The following is a 21,148-nucleotide window of genomic DNA, read 5'->3' on the forward strand; positions in this document are numbered from 1 at the left end:
GCAAAATGGAGTCTGTTTAGTCATTTCCCTTAGTCTGGCCTATAACATTCTCAGGGAGCCAGTTCTGTCAGCCCATCACACAGTATATTAAGTTCACTGTGAATTATAAAAATGTTTCACAATTTAAATAGTAATGTATTTTACTGTGATTTTTCATGGACATCTTTAAAAAAAAAAAAAAAACCTGTTACCTTCTTTCTTTCCTTATTGCATATAACCTTATCTTGAGGGTTGAAGATCACACTTGCCTGTGATTATCTTTTTCATTTTTAGTTACCTAGCCAAAGACTGATGCTTTTGAAAAAATAGCTTTTCAATTGTTCGTCATGGAAGATACACATAAAATTAAGCATTTCGACCAATTTAAAGTGTCCAATTTAGTAGCATTAGTACATCTGTACTGTTATGTAACCATCATTATCCATGTCTAGAATTTTTTTAATTACCCCTGAAAATCTTAAACACTCCCTATTACCTGATGATTGTTACTTTTTTTCCTATTTCTTCTGTTTCATTGGTTCACTCATTTTAGCAGCAAAAAAGCTCATTTCTTCTCGTTATTACACTAGTGAACTATATTTCCAAAGTAAATCATTCTAATTTGGTCTCAATTTGTAAGTTTAATTTACATTTAAATTACATTAATCACATGAATTTACAATTAAACCTCAATGATACTTTTGATTCTAAAAAAGGCTGCAATCATCCAGGCAGTCATCATTATTCACATTCACACTTAGGAGCAAAACTCTGCAAAATTTTCTTTAGCTCCCTGCATTCTTACTGGCTATCAATGTAGAGAACAAGGTATAGTGTGCACCTAGCTTTCTTCTTTAGGGTATGGGAGTAAGAGCAAAAATTTCTTGGCGTTTGGGTCAGTCGTTTTTCCATAGTATAATTCCAACTGTGGATTACTGCTGTTTCGCTTCTCTTTGGCCAAGCCTTTCCCCAGGAAAAGTGGCAAGAGAGGAAATTGCAAAGAGGCACAATTTTGCAAGGGATCCTTCTACCCAGGATGCGTTACAGCACAAACCGACTTTCTAATCGGCGACGGGGGCTGTATTCTCTTTAACCAGAGAACTACATGCAAGTTTAATTGATAACAGGCAAAAAATATTAATAAACACTACTTGTATTGCTCTATGATCGACGGTTCTGGTCGCTATTTCATTCTCTTCAACCGCCCTGTGAAAAGAGTTCGTTTTTATTTCAGGAAAGAGTTCTCCACGAGCTACAGGGCCCGCTGAGTCAAAAATCCACAACGTGTCATCACCAGAGTTCCCCCAGATAACCCACCTGCCTTGGGCTCTCAGGCAGCGTTACCTTCCTGTGCGCCATCTGAGCCGCAAACAGCCGCCCTTCATCCACTTTCACCAAACCAGAGAAACCACAAAGGGCTCTGGACCGGACTTACAGAGCGAGCCTGCCCAAGTCCCCTCACCCTATGGGGTTACCCGAGAAGTCGGACTAAGCACTGTGCGGCTGACTCGAGACTTTTTCGCCCACTAGAACTCAGATAGCCCGGAAGCGCACTGAAGCCGGCCGGCAGGAACCTCTGCTCAGGGGCCACTCTAGCCACGCTCGGAGCGGGCAATCTCGTTGCTCCCGGCTTGACGTCATCACTCCGCGCCGCAAGCGGCGGCGGGCACGCACAACCGAGATGTTTCTGATGCCACCGCTGTTCAGTTTGCCCGAAGCGCAGATGCGGCTTTCGGTGAGCTGACTGTGGAAGTGTGTGGTCCTGACCTCATACTATTTTTTTCCTTTTCTCTTCCTAAAGTTTCTCGAATTTTGCCCTGGGGTAAAGCGAAACAGTGGGTGTAAGCCACGGCGTCCACTCCCGGCCCCGCCGGGGTTGGGAGGTAGGAAAAGGCGCACTTTCTCTACCTGCGTCCAATGCGGTCCGCCTTAATGCCGCCCGCGGAGAGCTCACCTGCTCAGTGCCTGCCATCAAGTTCAATTTCCCTGTTCCTTAGCCTGGCAGGTGTCTCCAGAAAGGGAACTGCTGAAGGCGGAGGGCGGGAGTGGTTTATACCCAGTGACCCGCTCCGCTTCCTAAGCGACAGGTGTTCCAGCAGCCTGTTCACCGCCCTTTGACCCTTAGTATCTCACCCTAAGAGACGGAAAAGAGGCTCCTAAGCGGGAAAGGCAAACAGATCACCTTTGAGAAACGTTACCAGCTGCTCTTTTATTCTTGCCCGATGAGAAAAGGTAGTTTGAGCATTTCGGAAACATTTTGCAGAGCACTTTCATGTTACTTCATTTAACTGTTAGAATAACACTAAAATGGGCTGTTTTCTTATCCCTGGTACATGATATAGAAGCGGAGATTCCCCCCAAAAGTCAGGTGACTTCTTAACTGACTTCAGATCCACTGTTCTTTTTATAGATTTTTTATTATTATTTTTATGTTGCCCACCACAGAAATATATGTATTAAGAACACTGTTCCAGGTCATTTGGCCGTATTTGTCTCTACTATTTAACCAGGCCTGTAATCCCAGGGACTCTGGAGGCTGAGGCAGGAGGATGGCAAATTCAAAGCCAACCTCAATAACTCAGCGACCATATCTTTAAATAAAATATAAAAAAGGGCTGGGAATGTGAATCAGTGGTTAAGCACCATTGGGTTCAATCCCCGGTACCATCCTCCTGAAAGATGAGCTGACTTCTGTATGCTTTGAAAGGTAGAATCAAAATTTGCCATGTAATGAAGAGAAGGAAGACTGTTAAGGCAGAAAAAAAAAAAAAATGTAAGCAAAACCATGGAAATATAAACATTTAGAAACTAGAGAGGGGTATTTGTGACCAGTGTTAAGATAATGAGTGAGATTGGTGTGGAAACTGGTATACAGGCTATTACAGTTCTCAGGGATCATATAACCCAAGTGGTTTCTGTGCCTGCCAGCTCATCAGGATCACCATGAGCCATTCTCTATTTTTAAATGAAATTCCCAGGCCCTTGCTTAGTTCTGTTGACTCATTGTTTTTTGTTTTTTGGGTTTTTTTCCGTGGTGCTGGGGATTGAACCCAGGACCTTGTGCATGTGAACTACCTAATGAACTATATCCCCAGCCCTTACTCATATTTTTTGACAGTAGAATATAGATAAGTTTTCTAAATTCTATAATTATTGCATATGTTATAGACTACACTGTAACAAAGGGAAGAGAATATGCCTCTTGGATCTATAGGCAGTAGAGTAACACAAAATTTAAGTTTCATGAAGGACTTTAATGTCATCTAATCTGGCCCTGCCTATCTGCTATAATTTCCCTGATAGGTGGTTTTCCAGGCTTTTCTAGACCATGCCCATTGATGGCATACTGTTAGACAATTCTTATTATTTCAACCCTTATGATGAGTTGAAATATGCTGCCTTAAGTCACCCACTGTTTCTGGCAGTATAATCACATTGCATTCCTGATGCCTTACCAGTGCAGAGTAGAGCTGGAAATATTACTTCCTTTTTCTGGATATATTCTATCATTGCAGTGTTTTGGGCTTACTGTGCCCCTAGATTTTTTTTCCCCTTATATCATGTGTAAGTGTACATTTTTAAAACACAGCATTAGTACCATTACCTTTAAAATAGAAAAAAAAAAAGAATGAGTAGGGATATAAAAGTATTTTTAGCTAGTCTAAATGATCTTTTAAGAAAAGTCTTTAATATATTGCCCTTTAGTAAGTGTCTTTAGAGACAAAATAACTTTATTTTAATCATTTTTTCCCTGAAACAATACTGTTATTTTAAATGCTAAATTATAGTTGAAATCAAATCAAACTTTTTCATCTTTTTTTGAAGATGATCTTTTTAAATCAAAGATAATTTGGCAACATTAGAAAACATTCAGAAATGAGATAAAGGGGAAATCCCAGTCCTAATTCCTCTACTTTTAAAAACTACCCATTCATTTTGGTATGTGGTTATAGTTTTTCTGGCTTTTAAAGACATTTATTGTTATGATACACATACAATTTTGAATCCTACCTTTTTCACTTAACATTATATCAAGCATTTTTCCAAGTTATCGTAGTCATCATAACCCTTGTTTTTAATTGCATATATTCTCTCAAATAGCTTAGTGGTGAAGAGAACAGACTGTGGAGCCAGACTGCCTGGGTTCGTATCCCAGCTCTACCATTTATTGGCTCTGTGATCCTGCACAAGTTATTTGACTTTTTTGTGTCTTGATTTTCCCATTCAATAAAATGAAGATAATGTGATTTATCTCATAGGGTTATAAAAATTAAATGTATATTTAAAGCTCTTAGTGTGCCTGACATATAGTAAATGCTCTAGATGTTATTAAAAAAAAACTACTGTATCACCTTTATTAAATTGAGTGCACATATCAAAAAGTTACTTCAGTATGTCTATTTTGGACTTTAGGTTGCTTCTGTTTCTTGTCCCTATAAAACTTTGATGTGAGTTACAAAGTGTACCTTTTAAGATATACTTCAGAATTATTTTTCATAGGCTATTTTGCCTGAAAGTTTTTTAAACTTTTAAATGGATTTGTGCTCCACTTGAAGGTTTTTTGGCTACATCTACACCTATTGTATTGCTGGGAGATGTTTTGGATTGTCTTCCTTTGGATCAATGTGACATGATATTCACTTGTGGAAAAAAATGTTGCTACATGAAAACCAGTTAGCGCCTTAGTTTCTTTTCCTCTTAACATTATCTCTGAATAGATCCCAGGTTCTGAGAATAGTTTTGGTTTTTTGCTTACATTTCTGATGTGCTTGTTGGTTCTGTGCTCTCTTGGGAGAGCCAATAAAGAACCATGTGGAGAGAAATTTGAGTGCAAAACTTTATTGGGTAGTAAAAATTAACTTGAAGATGTATACTTTCAAATGTTTATAACAGATACTCAGTGTTATGTTCTCTTATATACCAGAAAATATTTTTATTTCTTTGAAAATGTTACTAGCTTGACAAAAGTGAAAGCACAGTAGATTCTCAGTGCACCTTAGTGTTCTTTAATATTTTACTTCCTGTTATTGAAGGGGGTGTGACCGCTTTGAAGAATATTAATAATTTTGTCTTAATTCCAGAGTGTATTCTATTCTTCTGGGAAGAATTATTTATTGTGAATGTGCAATGGTAAGTAATTCAGTGAAAAAATTATTATTTTTAAAAATGTAAATGTGGCCACAAAATAAGGTGGGTGAATTACATACCAATGATAACACTGGTTTCTTTTGTTGTTGTTGCTACTTTGCTATTTGTTTTAATTGGTACATTAAAGTTGTACATAATAGTAGGATTTGTTTTGCATATTCATAATTATTCAGTTTTGATCCCCTGTTCCTCTTCAATGATAACATTTAAAGGTAGACAGTATTTTCATTTTTAGGAAACAATCTTATTTATTAAAAACTGATCATTAAGCTCTGTTCTTAGTGCAAACTATGAAAATAAGAAAAATGTAGTAAAGTTATCCATGCTGAATTTGTTTTATTGCTGAAATACTTTTTATGACTGGTTTCTCCCCCCATTTTGAGAACCATTTCTTTAGGGAAACACTTAAAACAAACTTAGATATCGTTGTAAGACACATTCTGTTTGACATTCATTTCTCTGTATGTTAGGTCTTCTAAGAAGATGATCGAAATCTCAGAATATAGGCCTCTGTGAACAAATTCAGGTGTTTGGGGGCAGACTTTTTCCTCCATCTGAGAAATCAGGTAAGTTTTTATATAGTAAATAACTTCTTTACAGGAAATTTTCTAGTTGTTACTGGCTTGAATTCTGTGATAATATTAATAAAAATGGTTCTAGAAAGTTAAAAATAGTATAGGAAATTGTTACTGTATTTTCTTTTACTTGTAAGCAGTTACACCAGTCCTGTGAGTTATCCTGAAACAAAGTCATTGATTCTTCAAGTTCAAGGCTTATTAATAATGTGCAGTTGAATCACACTGAAATATGTAGATATGTACAATTGTGTCTGTATTTCTGTATTTCTTTTCTGTATTCCTGTGTCTTTTTTTTTTCCTTTATCATTTTTTTCTTTTTGTTTTTTTTTTTGTTTTTGTTTTTTTGGTTTTTTTGGTTTTTTTGTTTTGTTTTGTTTTGTTTTTTGTTTGTTATTTTGGTACTAGTGAACCTCAGGGTGCTTTACCAATGAACTGCATCTCCAGTCCTTTTCTTTTCTTGGAGATAGGGTCTAGCTGAGTTACTGAAGCTGGCTTCAAACTTGTGATCCTCCTGTCTTAGCCTCCGGAATTGCTGGAATTATAGGCATGTGCCACTGCTCCTCGCTTTTCTTTATTCTTGTGAAATAGTTCTGGTTGATTTCAGATTCTAGGTTAGTGCTAGATGTAAGATTTCATTTCATGGGAAATAATTTTTATTTTATCTCCTGTCTTCCATTGTTCTGTAGACAAATCAGATACCTAACTTTTTTGACAGTAATCTAGATCTTTTTCTCTGTCTTTAAGATTTTCTTTTTCTTTGGTTGTCTTCAGTTTTACTATGATGTGTCTATGTCTGAGTTTCTTCTTCATTTATCCTACATGGGAGTTGTGGGCATCTTAAATCTGTAGATAGTGTCTTTTATCCTTTTTATAAAAATTTTGCCACTGTGGCTTCAGATATTATGTATGCCTCTCTTTCTGTGTCTCTTTTTGGATTTCCAATTAAATATCCATTATACTATGCACCAAATTCCCTGTGAACCCTAGAGGAATCTTTAGGATGTGAATTTCAGACTGCCTGGTACGGAACACATGTCTGTAGTCCCAGACTGAGGTGGGAGGATCACTTGGGCTCAAAAGTTCAGGACTAGCCTGGGTGCCATAGTAAGACACTCTCCAAAAACAAAACAACAACAACAAAAGAAACTCATTATACAAAGTATATATGTGAAAAATTAAGTGTTGTTTTATTTCTGACTTTATCTTTTGTTTAAATTACAAATTTAGCATTTTATATGTTTTGTTTATTTGACAGGAGGTACATTCTTATACAAGTTTAGTTGTGAGTGGATTTGCTTTGAAAATCTTTTCAATTTTTTTAATGGGTCTTACGTTGCAGTCAGTTTAATCTGGAAAATGGCACTGTTTTCAATACCAGTGAGCAAGAAAGCACCCTGGGTCAGAAGATATGGCTGATATAAAACCTCACAGGGCATCTCTGTAAGTTTGTTTTTCAAATAATTCACATGAATGAACCTTTAAGTCATCAAAAATTTGAAAAACTTTATTTCTAATTTGTAGAAATAATAATGTATTTGTGTAAAAAAAATTCAAACAGTATTTAAAATAGTATAGCTAATGTGTAATTTAAGGTAAATTATGAAATATTTGTTTTTCTATTGGAGTGAATTTATACAGTAGCTGTACTTAGTAGTAGTAATCTAAGGTAGATTATGGAGGATTTATATATTTTTATACAGAATACATATTATTTCTGTAACCATAATATTCTCCTCCTAACTTTATAGGACGTTTTGTATACATTTGCAAAAATCCAAATCAGATTATATAATACATACTGCTCTTAAATTCATATAATACATACTGTTCTTAAATACATTTTCTTCTTTTAATGGGTTTCTGCATCAGTGCACTTAAATGGTTCATGATAAATCTTTATAAGGATATATCATAGTCCCACATAGACATTTAGGTAATCTCATATTATAAAAAACTGTTAACAGCATTACAGTGGATAATATTGTATGTGTCTTTGCTAAATTATGCAGGTGTCTCCTGTGGTAAGTAAAATTGCTAGGTCACAATATATACACATTTCAAATTTTTATAGCTATTGCCCAGTTATTTCTCAAAAAGAATATACCAATTTTATACTGCCATCCGTGGCAAGTTGAGAATGCCTCTCATTTTCCCATCCACACCAACACTGGGAATTTTCAGTTTTTCAAAATCTTTGCTTACTCGAAAGAAATACTGAAAAAAATGTCTTTTTTATATTAGTTTATATTTATTTTATCATTAGAGTTGATGAACTTACTGCATAGTGATTGGAATTTATTTTTCTTCTAAGACTTGCTTCTTCATACAACTTACCCATTTCACTATTGCATCATTTTCATCATTGCATGTATTTTCTAAAACATTTAACCATAAACCATTTTTTTCCAGAGAATCTGTTGACCTTTGTTGAGAAAAAAAAAACTGGCTTAAACCTTTTTACTATGTCTTCATGCCTATGTTATGTCATTATCACAGTGCTCTTTAGTTTTTGGATTACTGTCTTAGCATTCCCAGTGTCTTAAAGATTTCATGTCTGGATGTTACTGTAACCAGAATTCTCTATTAATGGTTGTCTGTCAGTATGTACATGACCTATTATTCTAGCATTTATCTTCTGCCTGATAACTACTTTATGACAGGCTGTCCATTTTTTAAAATTTCACACACTGAGGATAGAGAAGAAGGAATGGATGTAGAAGAAGGTGAAATGAGACATGAAGCTCCAACAACATGGTGAGTTTTTAAGCTCAAGATTTCTTGATTTGCAAAAGATAATCCCTTCATGATTTTCCAAGTACTGGAGTGAGGATATAAACAAGGAAGGAAATTATGGTTATAGATTTGTTTTATATGTAATGTTCATATAAATGGCTTAAATTCTAAATCAGTAATGGACAGCATCGATGGATTTTGGAATTGTGTGCAGGTAGTACATCATTTACATAGCCTACTTTATGCACATTCCCAGCATTTGAAAAGCCAACCGAGGGCAACCTTTGGAGCTTCTCTCCTTCCATTAAACTTGAAGACCTGGTACCTGTGGGTATTGCACTGACATTTAATGAAATGTAAGAGACAATAACCTCTTCTCTTCCTTCTGTCTCTTATTACTATGTCTTTTCTCATCCTCTACATCCTTGAGCCTTCCTTCCAAATAATTTCTTCACTGTGCTAGTTATAAGCAGTGAGGAAGAGAAATAGGAAGCTGTGAAGGAAAGCTTACTTTCACTAGCACTCTTCCAGGTATCTGAAGGGACGGAAGTAACACAAACCTCCATCAGCAGCATCTAGAAGTAGGGTAGTTCCAGGATTGACTGCAGTACTTCCCATCTTCCTTGAGTAACACAAACCTCCATCAGCAGCATCTAGAAGTAGGGTAGTTCCAGGATTGACTGCAGTACTTCCCATCTTCCTTGAGCAAGTTACTTCACCTTCCTACAACCCAATTTTGGTATCTTTAAAATATAGTAATGCCACCTACTCACTATAGTTGTTGAGAGGATTAAATAAGCTGATGATCGGAAAGGGCCTGCTAAGGCACTTAGGTATTTTTACTATAGTTGTTGACATTACAAAGAGTGGAAAATATAAGCACTTAGAACAGTTTCTATCAGTGTTTCGTAACTAGCTGTTAACTACAGTTTTTTTTGTCGTTGTTGATGTTGTTTGTTTTGGGGAGCACGGGGATTGAACCCAGGGTTGCTCTGCTACTGAGCTATATCCCCAACCCTTTTTTGAGAAAGGGTCTTGCTAAGTTGCCAAGGCTGACTTCAAACTTGCAGTCCTTCTGCCTCAATCTCTAACATTGTTGGGATTCACATGTACATCACCACACATTGCAGATTAGTACCATAGCCCCTCCTATCTGCAGCAGATAAATCCAAGACCCCATATGGATGCCTGAAGTCAATTAGTACCAAACCCTATACACAATGTTTTATTTTGTTTTTTTTTAATGCACACATACTTATTTAAAGATAAATTTGTAGACTATTCACCAAGAGATTAAGAACAATAATAGGAATATAGAACAATTATAATAGTAAACATAGTAGTCATGTGTATGTGGTCTGCTTGAAAGAATTAAGACAAATATTAAGATTTTTGGATTGTGGTTGAGTGAAACCACAGAAAGGAAGAAAAAAATTTGGGGGGAGTGGTGGTTGAGGGTAACTGAAACCACAGAAAGCAAAACCACAGATAAGGGGGAACAGTATTTGCTGCTGTGTCAAACTACTCCAAGGTTTAGCAGCTTAAAACAAACTTTTCATTTTGCCATAATGGTGTGGGCCAGCAGAGGGTTTACTGGACAACTTCTGCTCCGGGTCTCTCAGCACTTTGTTCATCTGCTGGCTTGGCTGGTGACCTCCTGAGGCCACTCACACACAAATGCCTGCCAGCAATGTTGCCTGTAGACTGGTAGTCCTGGGGACTGCCAAGCAGCATGCCTACACCTGCCCCTGCCAGCTTGGCAGATTCATGCTGGGGGACCATTGACTTTGTTGGCTTCTCCAAGAGCAGGCTTCCCAAGGAAACCAGGCAGAAGATGCATGTACAGTGACCCTTCTACCACATTCTGTTGGTTGCACATGAGTCATTAAATATAGCCAAGCCCACCTCTTGACTGAGAAATGCCAAGGTCTTTGCAAATGAATCTTTGAATCACCACATGCAAGTATTTGTAGATGCAAAAAGTCAAGGAAAAGGATGAGAGAAATCAAAGCCTGCTTTAACTCTTTATGATCCTTTGTCCCCAATCTGGGAAGAAGCTTCCTAAATACTTTCATATTGTGTTTATTACACAGGGAGAAATGTACCAGATTTGGTGGAGCCTCTTACATGACTACACCTAGTAGCAAGTCCCTTCCTTCCTTCCTTTCCTTCTCCCTTCTTTCTTTCACAGGTTGAAATATCAAAATTCACTTTATTGTCACACCGTAAATCTGTTAGACTATGTGTGCGCTAAGAAATCACTGTTCAAGTAGGCCCAAATCTCCATCATGTTGGCTTAAGATTAGACTTCCTTAAGAAGACTCCCAAAGCACAAGAAATCAAAGTAAGAATCAATAAATGGAATGGATTCAAACTAAAAAGCTTTTTCTCAGCAAAAGATACAGTCAATAATGTGAAAAGAGAGCCTACAGAGTGGGAGAAAATCTTTTCTACACACACTTCAAATAGAGCACTTATCTCCAAAATTTATAAAGAACTTACAAAACTTTACACCAAATTACAAAGAATCCAATCAATAAATGGGCCAAGGAATTGGAAAGACACTTTACAGAAGAAGACACGCAGGCAATTAATAAATATATGAAAAAGTGTTCAACATCTCTAGTAATTAGAGGAATGCAAATTACAACTTCTCTAAGATTTTATCTTACTCCAATTAGACTGGCTATTATCAAGAACACAAACAATAATAGATGTTGGCATGGATGTGGGGAAAAAGGCACACTTTTACATTGCTGGTGGAGTTGCAAATTGGTGCAGCCACTCTGGAAAGTAGTGTGGAGAATCCTCAGAAAACTTGGAATGGACCCACCTTTTGACCCAGTTATCCTACTCCTCGATTTATACCCAAAGGACTTAAAATTAGCATAATGCAGTAACACAGTCACATCAATGTTTATAGCAACTCAATTCACAATAGCTAGATTGTAGAACCAACCTAGATGCCCTTCAACAGAGGAATGGATAAAGAAACTGGTATATATACACTATGGAATATTATTCAGCCAAAAGAATAATAATAATATGGCATTTGCAAATAAATGAATGGAATTGGAGAATATCATGCTAAGTGAAATAGGCCAATCCCAAAAAACCAAAGGCCAGTTGTTTTCCCTGATAAATGGATGAGTGGATGATGATATATAATGGGGATGCGGGTTGGGGGTGAGAGAAGAATGGAGGAACTTTAAATTACATAGAGGGAAATGAGAGGAAGGGGAGGTATGAAAAATTGTGAAATGAGACAGACATCATTACCCTGTGTACATGTATGATTACATGAATGGTATGAATCTACATCATGTACAACCATAGAAATGAAGCGATGTGCCTCATTTGTGTACAATGAATCAAAATGCAGTCTGTAAAAAATAATTTTAAAAAAAGAAATCAATGTGATGTTGAATTGTAGTTACACAGAATTATAAATTGAATGACAACACTCACTTTTTGACTTGTTTTGCACCAAGTGGTTGTATTCAGAGTAAAAGTTTGCCTGAATGCAGATTTAGAGTTCACACCAACAACCACAAAGGAGTTCCCCAGGGAGGTGGGAATGGGCTCCCACTCCTAAGCTTCTCTCTTGGCATTAATGGTCAGCTGTACTCAGCAACTCTTGAATCACATCATTTTTGTAGGGGATCAGGGTGCTTTTGTGTACTGTAAGAAAAAGGCACCAGGGTTCTGCTCTTCAGGGGGATCATCATTCTTGCAGATATTGTTGAAGGGTGCGTCCCCATCCCTTCTTTATATGTGATTCAAGTGGCCTGTTCATGGTTTCCTCTTCTATTGCCACCCGCAGCAACAATCCCGCGGGAATTTATCGGAGGTGGGAATGAACTACTTTTATTATCTTTATCTAGGCTACTTCCTTGCTTACTTGCTTGTTCGCTAGTTTATAGAGGAAGAGAGGCTTTACTTAGAGAAGAGAGGCTTTGCTTAATTTTAGAGGTGCTACTCTTTCAGAGAGGCTACGCTTATCAAAGGTCTACTGCTTCTTAAAGGTGGGTCACTTCTTGGAGTTGCGGGGTGCGGCATGTGGCCTGCGGCCTGCAATCTGCAACCCCCGTGTTCTGCGGTCTTCATTCTGGGATCTGCGACCTGCGACCTAGAGGTGTCTGCTTAGTCCTACGTTCTGCCATCTGTAACCTTCGACCTAGAGGTGTGGCTTTAGTCTTCCGTCCTGCGATCTGCGATCTGCGATCTGCGATCTCCTCCCAGGCGAAGAGAATGTCTTACATACCCTAAGGCAGCCAGTCAGTTTAGGATTAAGTAGCACGGTTGGAGCATGTGCCACAGTACCAATCAAGAAAGAATGAGGAACATCTGTTGACCACTAGCAAAGAGGAGACGTTAACTAATCAGGCAAAAGTAGATCACGCCATGTTAACACTAATTATGCACCACCTCTTGGCCCAACGCCAGCCGCCATCCTAGGGATACTTAAACATGTCTCTGCACTTTTCCAAGTCACATGGAACTCTAAAGCTTGGCTTTTGAAATTCGGTCCCTCATCTCTTTCCACTAACTGAATATGATCAAGGGCAAAGGAATGTAAGAAAAGATGGGAGCCATAAACCTTAGTAAAGATGAGTCACTGCATGTTTTCTTCGGTGACTTGTTAAAACTTCCCCTGTGGTCATACAGATGCCACTGAAGAGAATAATGCATTGCCTTTCTTACAAACCTATTATTAATATAATTTCATTATTAGTAAGCTTAAGAATCGTAGTGAGGTCTGTGTAAGAAAAGGATTATGTTAGTGTCCTGCTTATAAGCAGAAGTTTGTAAATGTTTTAAGCTATTGTGAGTTTTGTTTCTCTCAGTAAATTATTTTTGGATTATTTGGGGTGAGAGAGTTCTTTTGATGAGCAAGCATCAAGTGAGTGGCCATTATGTACCAGGCACTTAGTATTGTCTGTTTAGTGTGTTCCTTATTTTAGATGTGCTGTGTGGTTCCTGCAGTTGAAGGCAGAGGAAATCAAATAAGTTAAAAGACATCACTTATGAATCTCCCTTTTTTTCCCCTCATGTTTCTCAAATAGTTGTTGAGGAAGAACATCCTTGAAGAACGAAAAAGGCAACAGAGGTCTTGAAGTGCTACCCAATGCCCGTTCATTTCCAGAATACTTCTATCTCAAATTCACAGTACAACTTTGCTGTTGAATTTCCAGCAGACAGCCTCCAAGCTGCTCATCCTTTTACTATTGGGGACGAGTCATACAGTGAATACTGGAACACTACCCTCCTCACCCATAAAAATTACAGAACTTATTTCCAAGCTGCTAGTAGAGCCAGTGGGGTAAGTTTTATAGATGATTGTTTACCAGTGCTATTTGGGGTTATTAACGTGAACGTAGCTTAAGTAAGATGGTAGTCAATAAATGAAGTTATGTGTTTGTGTGCTTTTACTTGTAAACAGTTCTTTTCTCCTTTAAAATTATTTTCATCTAAAGAAATGGCAAGAAATTAATATATTCACATATTCATCTTTTTTGTTTTTTGCTTTGGAAAGTGTAGCATCAGTAAGAATGGTCTTTATTTTCCAATTTTCTTGTTACCAAAAGGTAGCTAGACATTCTGCTTAACTTACTGTTTTACAGGAAAACAGCATAGCTGCAACACATACATCAGCTTATTTAAGTTTTATGAGCTCAAAATATCTGTCTTTTTCAGCATATTCTGTCCCATTTCTTTAATTCCACAGAACTTTATGCTTCATATAGCTATGACTAAATTAGATATCTTTTTTTTTTTTCCTTCTAAGAGAAAATAGCTTTAGGAGGATGAGATGGAACAAAGTAAAAACTATCATTGAGTCCCACATCAAAATTTGTCCCCTTTCCTGTTCAGACCAACTAGAGCTCTGATAAAATTTTACATCTCATTAGACAGAAGGAAACATTTTCCAGATTCTTCCATCAGTTCCCTCCCTCATGACACAGGTCTAGGTATTACTGGCTATTTAACTTTCTTTTGCCTTTTGCCAGTGAAAGGAAAAATCTGGGGTGTAGAATCCTTCCACAGTGCTGTTTGCACAAGGCATGAAGATGGGTCTGGGGAAGCATTCAGCATCCACCAGGTAGAGATCATTTGTATTTAACTCCTCCTTCCTCGTCGAGTGCAGTGTTCCCCAACACCATCTCCACTAGAGCCAGACAATGTATGGCAGACAGTGAGCGTGGTTCACTGAGTAAGTGTGGTAAAAGCCATACCTGGACCAATGAAATCTTTCCATATCAGTGTCATTCAACTCAAATTACAGATTATTCTGTTTTCAAATAAAACATGAATAATAATTTTCCCCCTCTTGATTTAATACAGGGAACTAAAGTCAACTGTGTCCAGGTGGCCACCAAAGGTAGGTTGAAATTGTGGGAATATCTTCTGTCTTATGTCTCTTCAAATTTACTTTAGACTATGTTTTAAAACTTTTTGCACTATAACTTCGTTGGAATAAGTATGTGCATGTTTCTACGTGTATGTATCATCTGTAATCATGCATATATATGTGTGTGTGTATAGGTGTTTTAGAATTTATGGCAGATAACACTATTTCATGTAGATACTTTTTATAATTACAGTCCATATTGCTGTGTTCCAAGCAGTTTTCAATGCTTATCTTTTAAAAAATTGTCCTAAAATATTAATATATAATTATATGATGTCGGTACACATCATATCTGTTTAGATCATAGTGCACCATATCTAGTAAAACTAGTAAAGAGTCTTTGTATACAAGCAAGTAAAATATTTATGCTCCCCCCTTCTTTAATGAGATGAGGTCTTGCTGTGTTGCCCACCCAGGCCACAAACTTTTGATTCCTCATCTCCCGAATAGCTGGGATGACAAGTGCACGCCATCAGGGCACACCTGCTATTTTCCAGCAGTGATATAATTATAATAGCACCATAAAGTCAAGTCTACCTGAATATTTTTCACTGATGATGCTTGAGTCCTAGTAACCTGGTGATGTTATCCTAGAACTTCTGTTTCCCAGGCCTGGTTAAAATTCTGAGAAATGTGATCAAGAATGAGCTATAGATAGGGTGAATCACCATGTGCTGCCCCGCCTACAGAAGAAGGTGCTGATGTGTGTACTTGGCCATGAGCAGTAATCTCTCATCAATCTTAAAACATTATATATGGAAGTGTATGAGAAAATGCTTTGAGAAATACAAATTGCCATATTAAAATGAGCCACTATAAGTTAACCCTTGTAGTTAAATACACTCTTTCAGACCACCAGGGTAACATGCAGAAACCAAACAGCGTATATTTATTCCAGTTTAGTGTCGAGTTATTTAGCATTTGCCTTTCCCAGCTTGGTAGTGCGAGCCATGGATTTTGGACCCAGGACTTTGCCTCCCCAATGGTGAAGGCTCTCATCACATCTGTCATTGGAGTTGGTTCTGATATCCTCCACCAGCTTAGCCAGAGCTCCTCTGACTTCTGAGTTAACCTGTGTGAAGGCAACAGGGGCACATGTCTCCTGTGAACCAGATGTCCCAGCCTGGCCTTCCCCTTGATGAGGCAGTAAGGGTCTCCATCAAGAAGTTGAGCACAAAACCAAGAAGCACAAGAAGCAATGCAAGCAGTCAATATTGGATTATGTAATGAGATGATGCCTTTACAATGTTTATGACCTATAATATCATCACAATAAAGGGGGAACACCCTATGAGTGTCACACAATTGTATCAGACTATGAAGCAGTACATTAATATAGAGAAGTTTATTTAGTTCACAGAAATAGTGTCTTAGATCTTTACAGTGAAAAGCTAGACTGACCTAGAGGGTAGAAACTGATATATTGATAACAAAATATCTTCTAACCCCATAAATGATATGTAATCACTTGTTAAGGTAAAACATTTCATAACCACATGGGTTGTGAAGACATTTTTTCATGCCATTTGTGTTTACTTTTTTGCCAAATTGAGCAAAAACAATGTAACCTTTTGCTTTTTCAGGCTTTTCAATATTCAATTATATCAATATTCCTTTCTCCCCCACAATCCATCCCATTTCCAAACAGGAATGAGGTAAAGGGTGAGAAAAGTATTCTTGATCATTTCTCATGTTCCACTTTTTCCCTTGAAATAAACCAAGACTTCATTAAAATATGTTGAAGTTGGAAGGATAAAAAAGTCTCAACATTTTCTTCAAATAAAAGAGTAACTAAATAAGCATTCAAATGTTGGTAAGCTATTGAGCCCCAAAATACATGTAAGGGAGTTTCACTTTAAGGGGAAGTGTTAGACAAGAAGAGAGGCTTCCTGAGAGGCATTATTTACAAAATAAATGATAGCTTAAGTTATTACTAGATAGATTATTCCTGGCAAAGACCAAAAGAATGAACTTTTCTCCTCCTTTTGTGAACCTTGTAACACTAGGGTATAGTGGCTTGCAAATGTCATATGCCGGACTATAAATCATCTACTATATTGATTAGTCATGTTTATTTAGAGTACTCAGTTGGAGAAGGAGCTCAGCAGTAGAGCACTTGCCTAGCATGTACTAGGCCCTGCGTTCAATGTCCAGCACCACAAAAAGTAAAACAAAACATTCTTAACATTAGGCATTTTTAATGGGAGTAACACAATTATTACAATAACCATTTCACTTCTCCTTTTTTAGCCACATGTTAGCTGCATTAGATGACAGATTTCACCTATAATTTGTAAAATATTCCAAGAGTTGCCACAGTCCCAAGAAATAGAGAAAACTTCCACCTACTAATAAACTGCCAAAGTAAATGTTAAAGACAGTGGGGTTTTCATATTCTTTCATATAAAACCAGATAACCCCAAATAATTTCATATGTACCTTATGAAGGAAAAAAACCTTAAAATTTTATCTGAACTATTTAAAATGTTTAAATACAGAAAACTCAAATTTCCCTCAATCAGATCACAAATCACCCAAAAATTATGATCACAGTTACACACAAAACGAGTTTTAGGACAACCAAAAAAGCCCCATGTAACTTTTCAAATACTGTCATTTATTCAAATATGCTATATATGGGAATGGTGATAACATAGGAAGCAAAAATAAGTTTGCAAGTGAAATTTCCAGAAGCTCATGAAAACAATGCCATCCCATCTTGCAGATGCAAAAGGAAAAACAGTTCCTTTTGACAGATGACTCTGGTCATCTTCGTTCATTTGATCTTGCAAGGCGTTAACTATTTCCACTTCCCACATCACCAAGTTAGTCCACAGGAGGAGCTGGTGGATCCTCTCCACTATGAGGACTGGCTGGCTTTCCGGATAAGCTGGGTCCTCTTCCATCAGGAGGGCCCAACAAGAACAAGATCACTGCAGTAACCATCCAGGCCACCAAGATCATAGTAATACTGATGCCACTGTCACCAGAGAGTCTTGGTACACATTGACCAGCCTTCTCCCATGTTCATGACAGTGAACACTTTCACTGGGTTGGACTCCACCTTCTGCGTGATTCCCCAGCTTGTTTTTACTGGACTGTTTAAATCCGCCCAGACAACATCCAACAGGGCCCCAGACCTAGTCTCCACAGAAAGACCACCTGGGGCTTCCAGAACATTGCTGCTGCTGCTGCTCAGGACTCAGCTGCCGCCTGTGCTCCTGGCCGCCAGCGTCCTCCCTCTCCTCTTTTTGGATTGGGGGGCCACCGACACTCTCAGTCACCAGACCCAGATCTGCTGGCTCCTGCGGAGGACAGCACAGCACATTGCAGCCACTCGAGACCCCAGGGACCTTGGCTGCCCACTGTGCTCGCGCCCCCTTCTTGTGATGGGCGGCTTTAGGCCTCTTCACCACAACCGGTGCTGGGCCACCTTTGTCCCCTTGGCCTTTTCCTTGGGCAGAATCCTCGGGGGCTGGAGGAGAGAAAAAGGAGAAAGAATGTTGGTAATAAGTAGGTGGCCTCGGATCACCTTGTTTTTATTGGCACATTATGTTACATATGACAGTGAGATTCTGCGTCACCTACGTGTACATGCACAAAGCATAACATAAGTGGGTCAGTGTTGTTCCTAGTTCCTCCTCTTGCCCTCCCTGCCCTCCCCCTGGTGCCCTTCCTCTACTCCACTGGTCTCTCCTCTATTTTCATGAGCTATCCGCTCCCTTCCTTTCCCACTTTTTCCTATGTATCTTCCAAAAATGAGAGAAAACGTATGCCTGACCCTTCATTTTCTGACTCTGATTTATGTTGCTCAACATAATCTCCTCAAGTTCCACCCATTTTCCTTCAAATGCTATAATTTCACTCTTGGTGACTGAATAAATTCCACTGTGTATCTGTACACCATATTCTCTTCAACCATTCGTCTGTTCATGAACAATGAGGCTGGTTCCATAACTTGGCCATTGTGACAGACTGAGGTGACCCCCTTTCATGGGCCCCAGAAGCCAGCTGAACATCCACAGATTCCTGAAAGTAATTAGCCTGGACAGCCTTTTCCAGAGGCTGGGTGTGATTTCCAGCCTGCTTGCTAAAGTGTGGGGACAGCTCTGGGACCTGATCAGCAGTTCTTCCCTCCACAGACCCACACCAGCCCAAGTATGGCCCAGCAGGGACTCCTCAGCAAGGCTGGCAGTTCAGCAGTTCATCAGAACACAGGGGCTGAGCCTGAGCTCTGACTCTAACCTTCAGCAGCCTTCCTTTGAAGACCAAAGCCAGCATAGTCTCAACCCATTGAAGGTGACATCACGTGCTCATGTCTAAGAATGTAATACACACTCATTATTACATCAGACATTCATGACTTCTGTTGAGAAATGAAACCATGGACAGTGGACAGACAGTGAATACTGTCTCCAGTTGAGTGTGTCTCAAACCCACAAGGAACAAAATCAAATCTCCCAGTAAGTCCTGCACATCCACAGGAGAAAGATAGGGTCTGCCAGAAGCTTGGCCAAAAACATGAACTGGCAATTTTAGGACTTAGGTAGCTCTATGTCCCTAGAGACTGGCAACCCTAGAGAGAGGGAAATGCCTAGTGTGGGGCACAGTGAGCTGACAGCCCTCACTGTAAGCATTGGTGGAAAACAGAAGACAGGCTTCCTACCAACAGCCAGGTGGAAGCTAGATCATTAAGCCCACATGGGCCTGATGACCACCTAGCAATTTTGCTGCTGACTTCTATCCCCACACAAATGTTATCTTGTGTCCCAGGGAAAGCAGGGGACTACTCCCTGGGGAAAGCATGTTTCACTGTGTGGCCCAGCACTGCAGTGGCACAAGAATGTGCAGGCCTGGGTGGACACATTGCAAGCCGAACAGAATCAGGGTGGCATGGGATGAGAACCATGTAGGCAAATAACAAAGGCTTGCACGTGAAACGGGGATGCAGTTACAAGGTCAAGTGCCAATAAAAGTCACAGTATTAGAGGGAGGAGGGGAGTGGGCATGAATGGGAAGTAAAGAATGGAAGAGAGGGACTTGCCTCTGCCATGTTCTCTCTTCCAGAATTTGGAGGCCAGCCTGTGGCCTCTCCTTTGTGGGAGGTTGCACCCACTCATGCCAGACCACCAAGGGTCTTCCCCTTCAGGGGGACTGGTAGGCAGGCGGAACTTTTCCAGACCCCACATGAGATCCTCCTCGCTCTCCATTCTGGGGGCCACTTGGGCCCGGCCAACACACGCTCCCATAGTCACTTCACTCTTGAAAGCTAATTGAAACTGTCCGTGTTCCAATCTCAGCCAGTCTGAAAGCCTTTTGGAAACAGGCACTCCACAGTGTGCCATCATCAGCCGCATCATAATACAACATTGCTGAGTTTTGCCAGGTGGGGTGCCTACAGCTCAATCTGTATCACCCCACATCATAGTAGGACAATCCCAGCCAGTGAGTAACATGAGGGTCTCCATTTTGCAGAAAAGGAAACGGGTTTGAAAAGGTGCAGTCAGTCACCCATGATTCTGAGCCAGAAAGAGACAAAGCCCACCTGGGCACCCCCCTCAGGCCAAGATCAGGGAGGATGTAGAGCTAAAGCACAGAGCCCAGGTCCATTTCTCTTTCTGCTATATGCTGACCAGGTTCATCCCAGGAACCCCAGACCTGTACACTACTGGGACTACTTGCCGCCATGCCCTGAATTTTGCACTCAAAATGGCCAGGCCCTTGACCCTTGACCCTGAAGGAAAGAGCCCACACCTGCCCTTTTACACCCTCCTGATAGTCCAGAGTCAGCCAGTCATGCCAAATCAGTTAGCAGAAGGAATGGTTCCTGGCAGTGTCCTCCCTGGCAAGCCCACAGACTTGGTAGAATGTTTTATCCAAAGCTGATAAAGGATGCCAGGAAGCTCCAGCTCCTTGTCCACCAGCTTGGAAGTCAAAGATGAAGGCCGACCCTTCTGAGATACCTTAATTACAGTTCTGCAGGTACAATGAAGTGGGCTAAGTGAGATTCTGGTCTCCCGTTCATATCTGTGGGTCACCACATTCCCTTTTAGTGAGGCTGCCCAGCACTGGCTCTCCCAAGGGGAGCTGCACAGAAATGACCCTGAACCAAATATGTGGGAACTCGAACAAGTCTCTTGCTGCACATTTCTGTCCCTTCCGCTGTAAGGTGGGGGCTGAAACTGAGCATGTTGAAGCCACATACACTGGGTACGGTGGGCTTGCATGCAGGCTGGGCCTCTTCCCCATCAGCAAGGTCTTGCCATCACTTGACAAGATCCTACATCTTGCTGGCTAT

General features: G+C 39.5%; 1 protein-coding gene across 19 annotated transcripts in view; it reads left to right on the forward strand.

The window, feature by feature from the left end:
• The first annotated feature begins 1,291 nt into the window (after positions 1-1,291).
• The window catches only part of LOC306642535 (receptor-type tyrosine-protein phosphatase mu-like), a 39,059-nt gene continuing 19,202 nt past the window's right edge, over positions 1,292-21,148 (forward strand). For 2 of the 19 annotated variants that reach the window (XR_013758556.1, XR_013758559.1), the window contains exons 1-7: positions 1,292-2,211; positions 5,061-5,109; positions 5,598-5,693; positions 7,045-7,145; positions 8,366-8,459; positions 13,403-14,541; positions 14,784-14,820. Coding sequence is in view for 3 of the 19 variants with exons in the window: in XM_079108358.1 (XP_078964484.1) it covers positions 13,567-13,761; positions 14,784-14,820; positions 17,677-17,792 (348 nt within the window). In the remaining 16 variants the exon portion in view is untranslated. Of the gene's footprint in view, positions 2,212-5,060; positions 5,110-5,597; positions 5,694-7,044; positions 7,146-7,488; positions 8,460-10,531; positions 11,551-13,402; positions 14,955-17,676; positions 19,276-21,148 lie in introns of those variants that run through there. The other 17 variants (XR_013758555.1, XR_013758557.1, XR_013758565.1 and 14 more) reach the window with 16 other exon arrangements.

This window comes from Sciurus vulgaris (genome assembly GCF_902686455.1).
Source record: "Sciurus vulgaris genome assembly, chromosome: 13".
Lineage (NCBI taxonomy): Eukaryota > Metazoa > Chordata > Mammalia > Rodentia > Sciuridae > Sciurus > Sciurus vulgaris.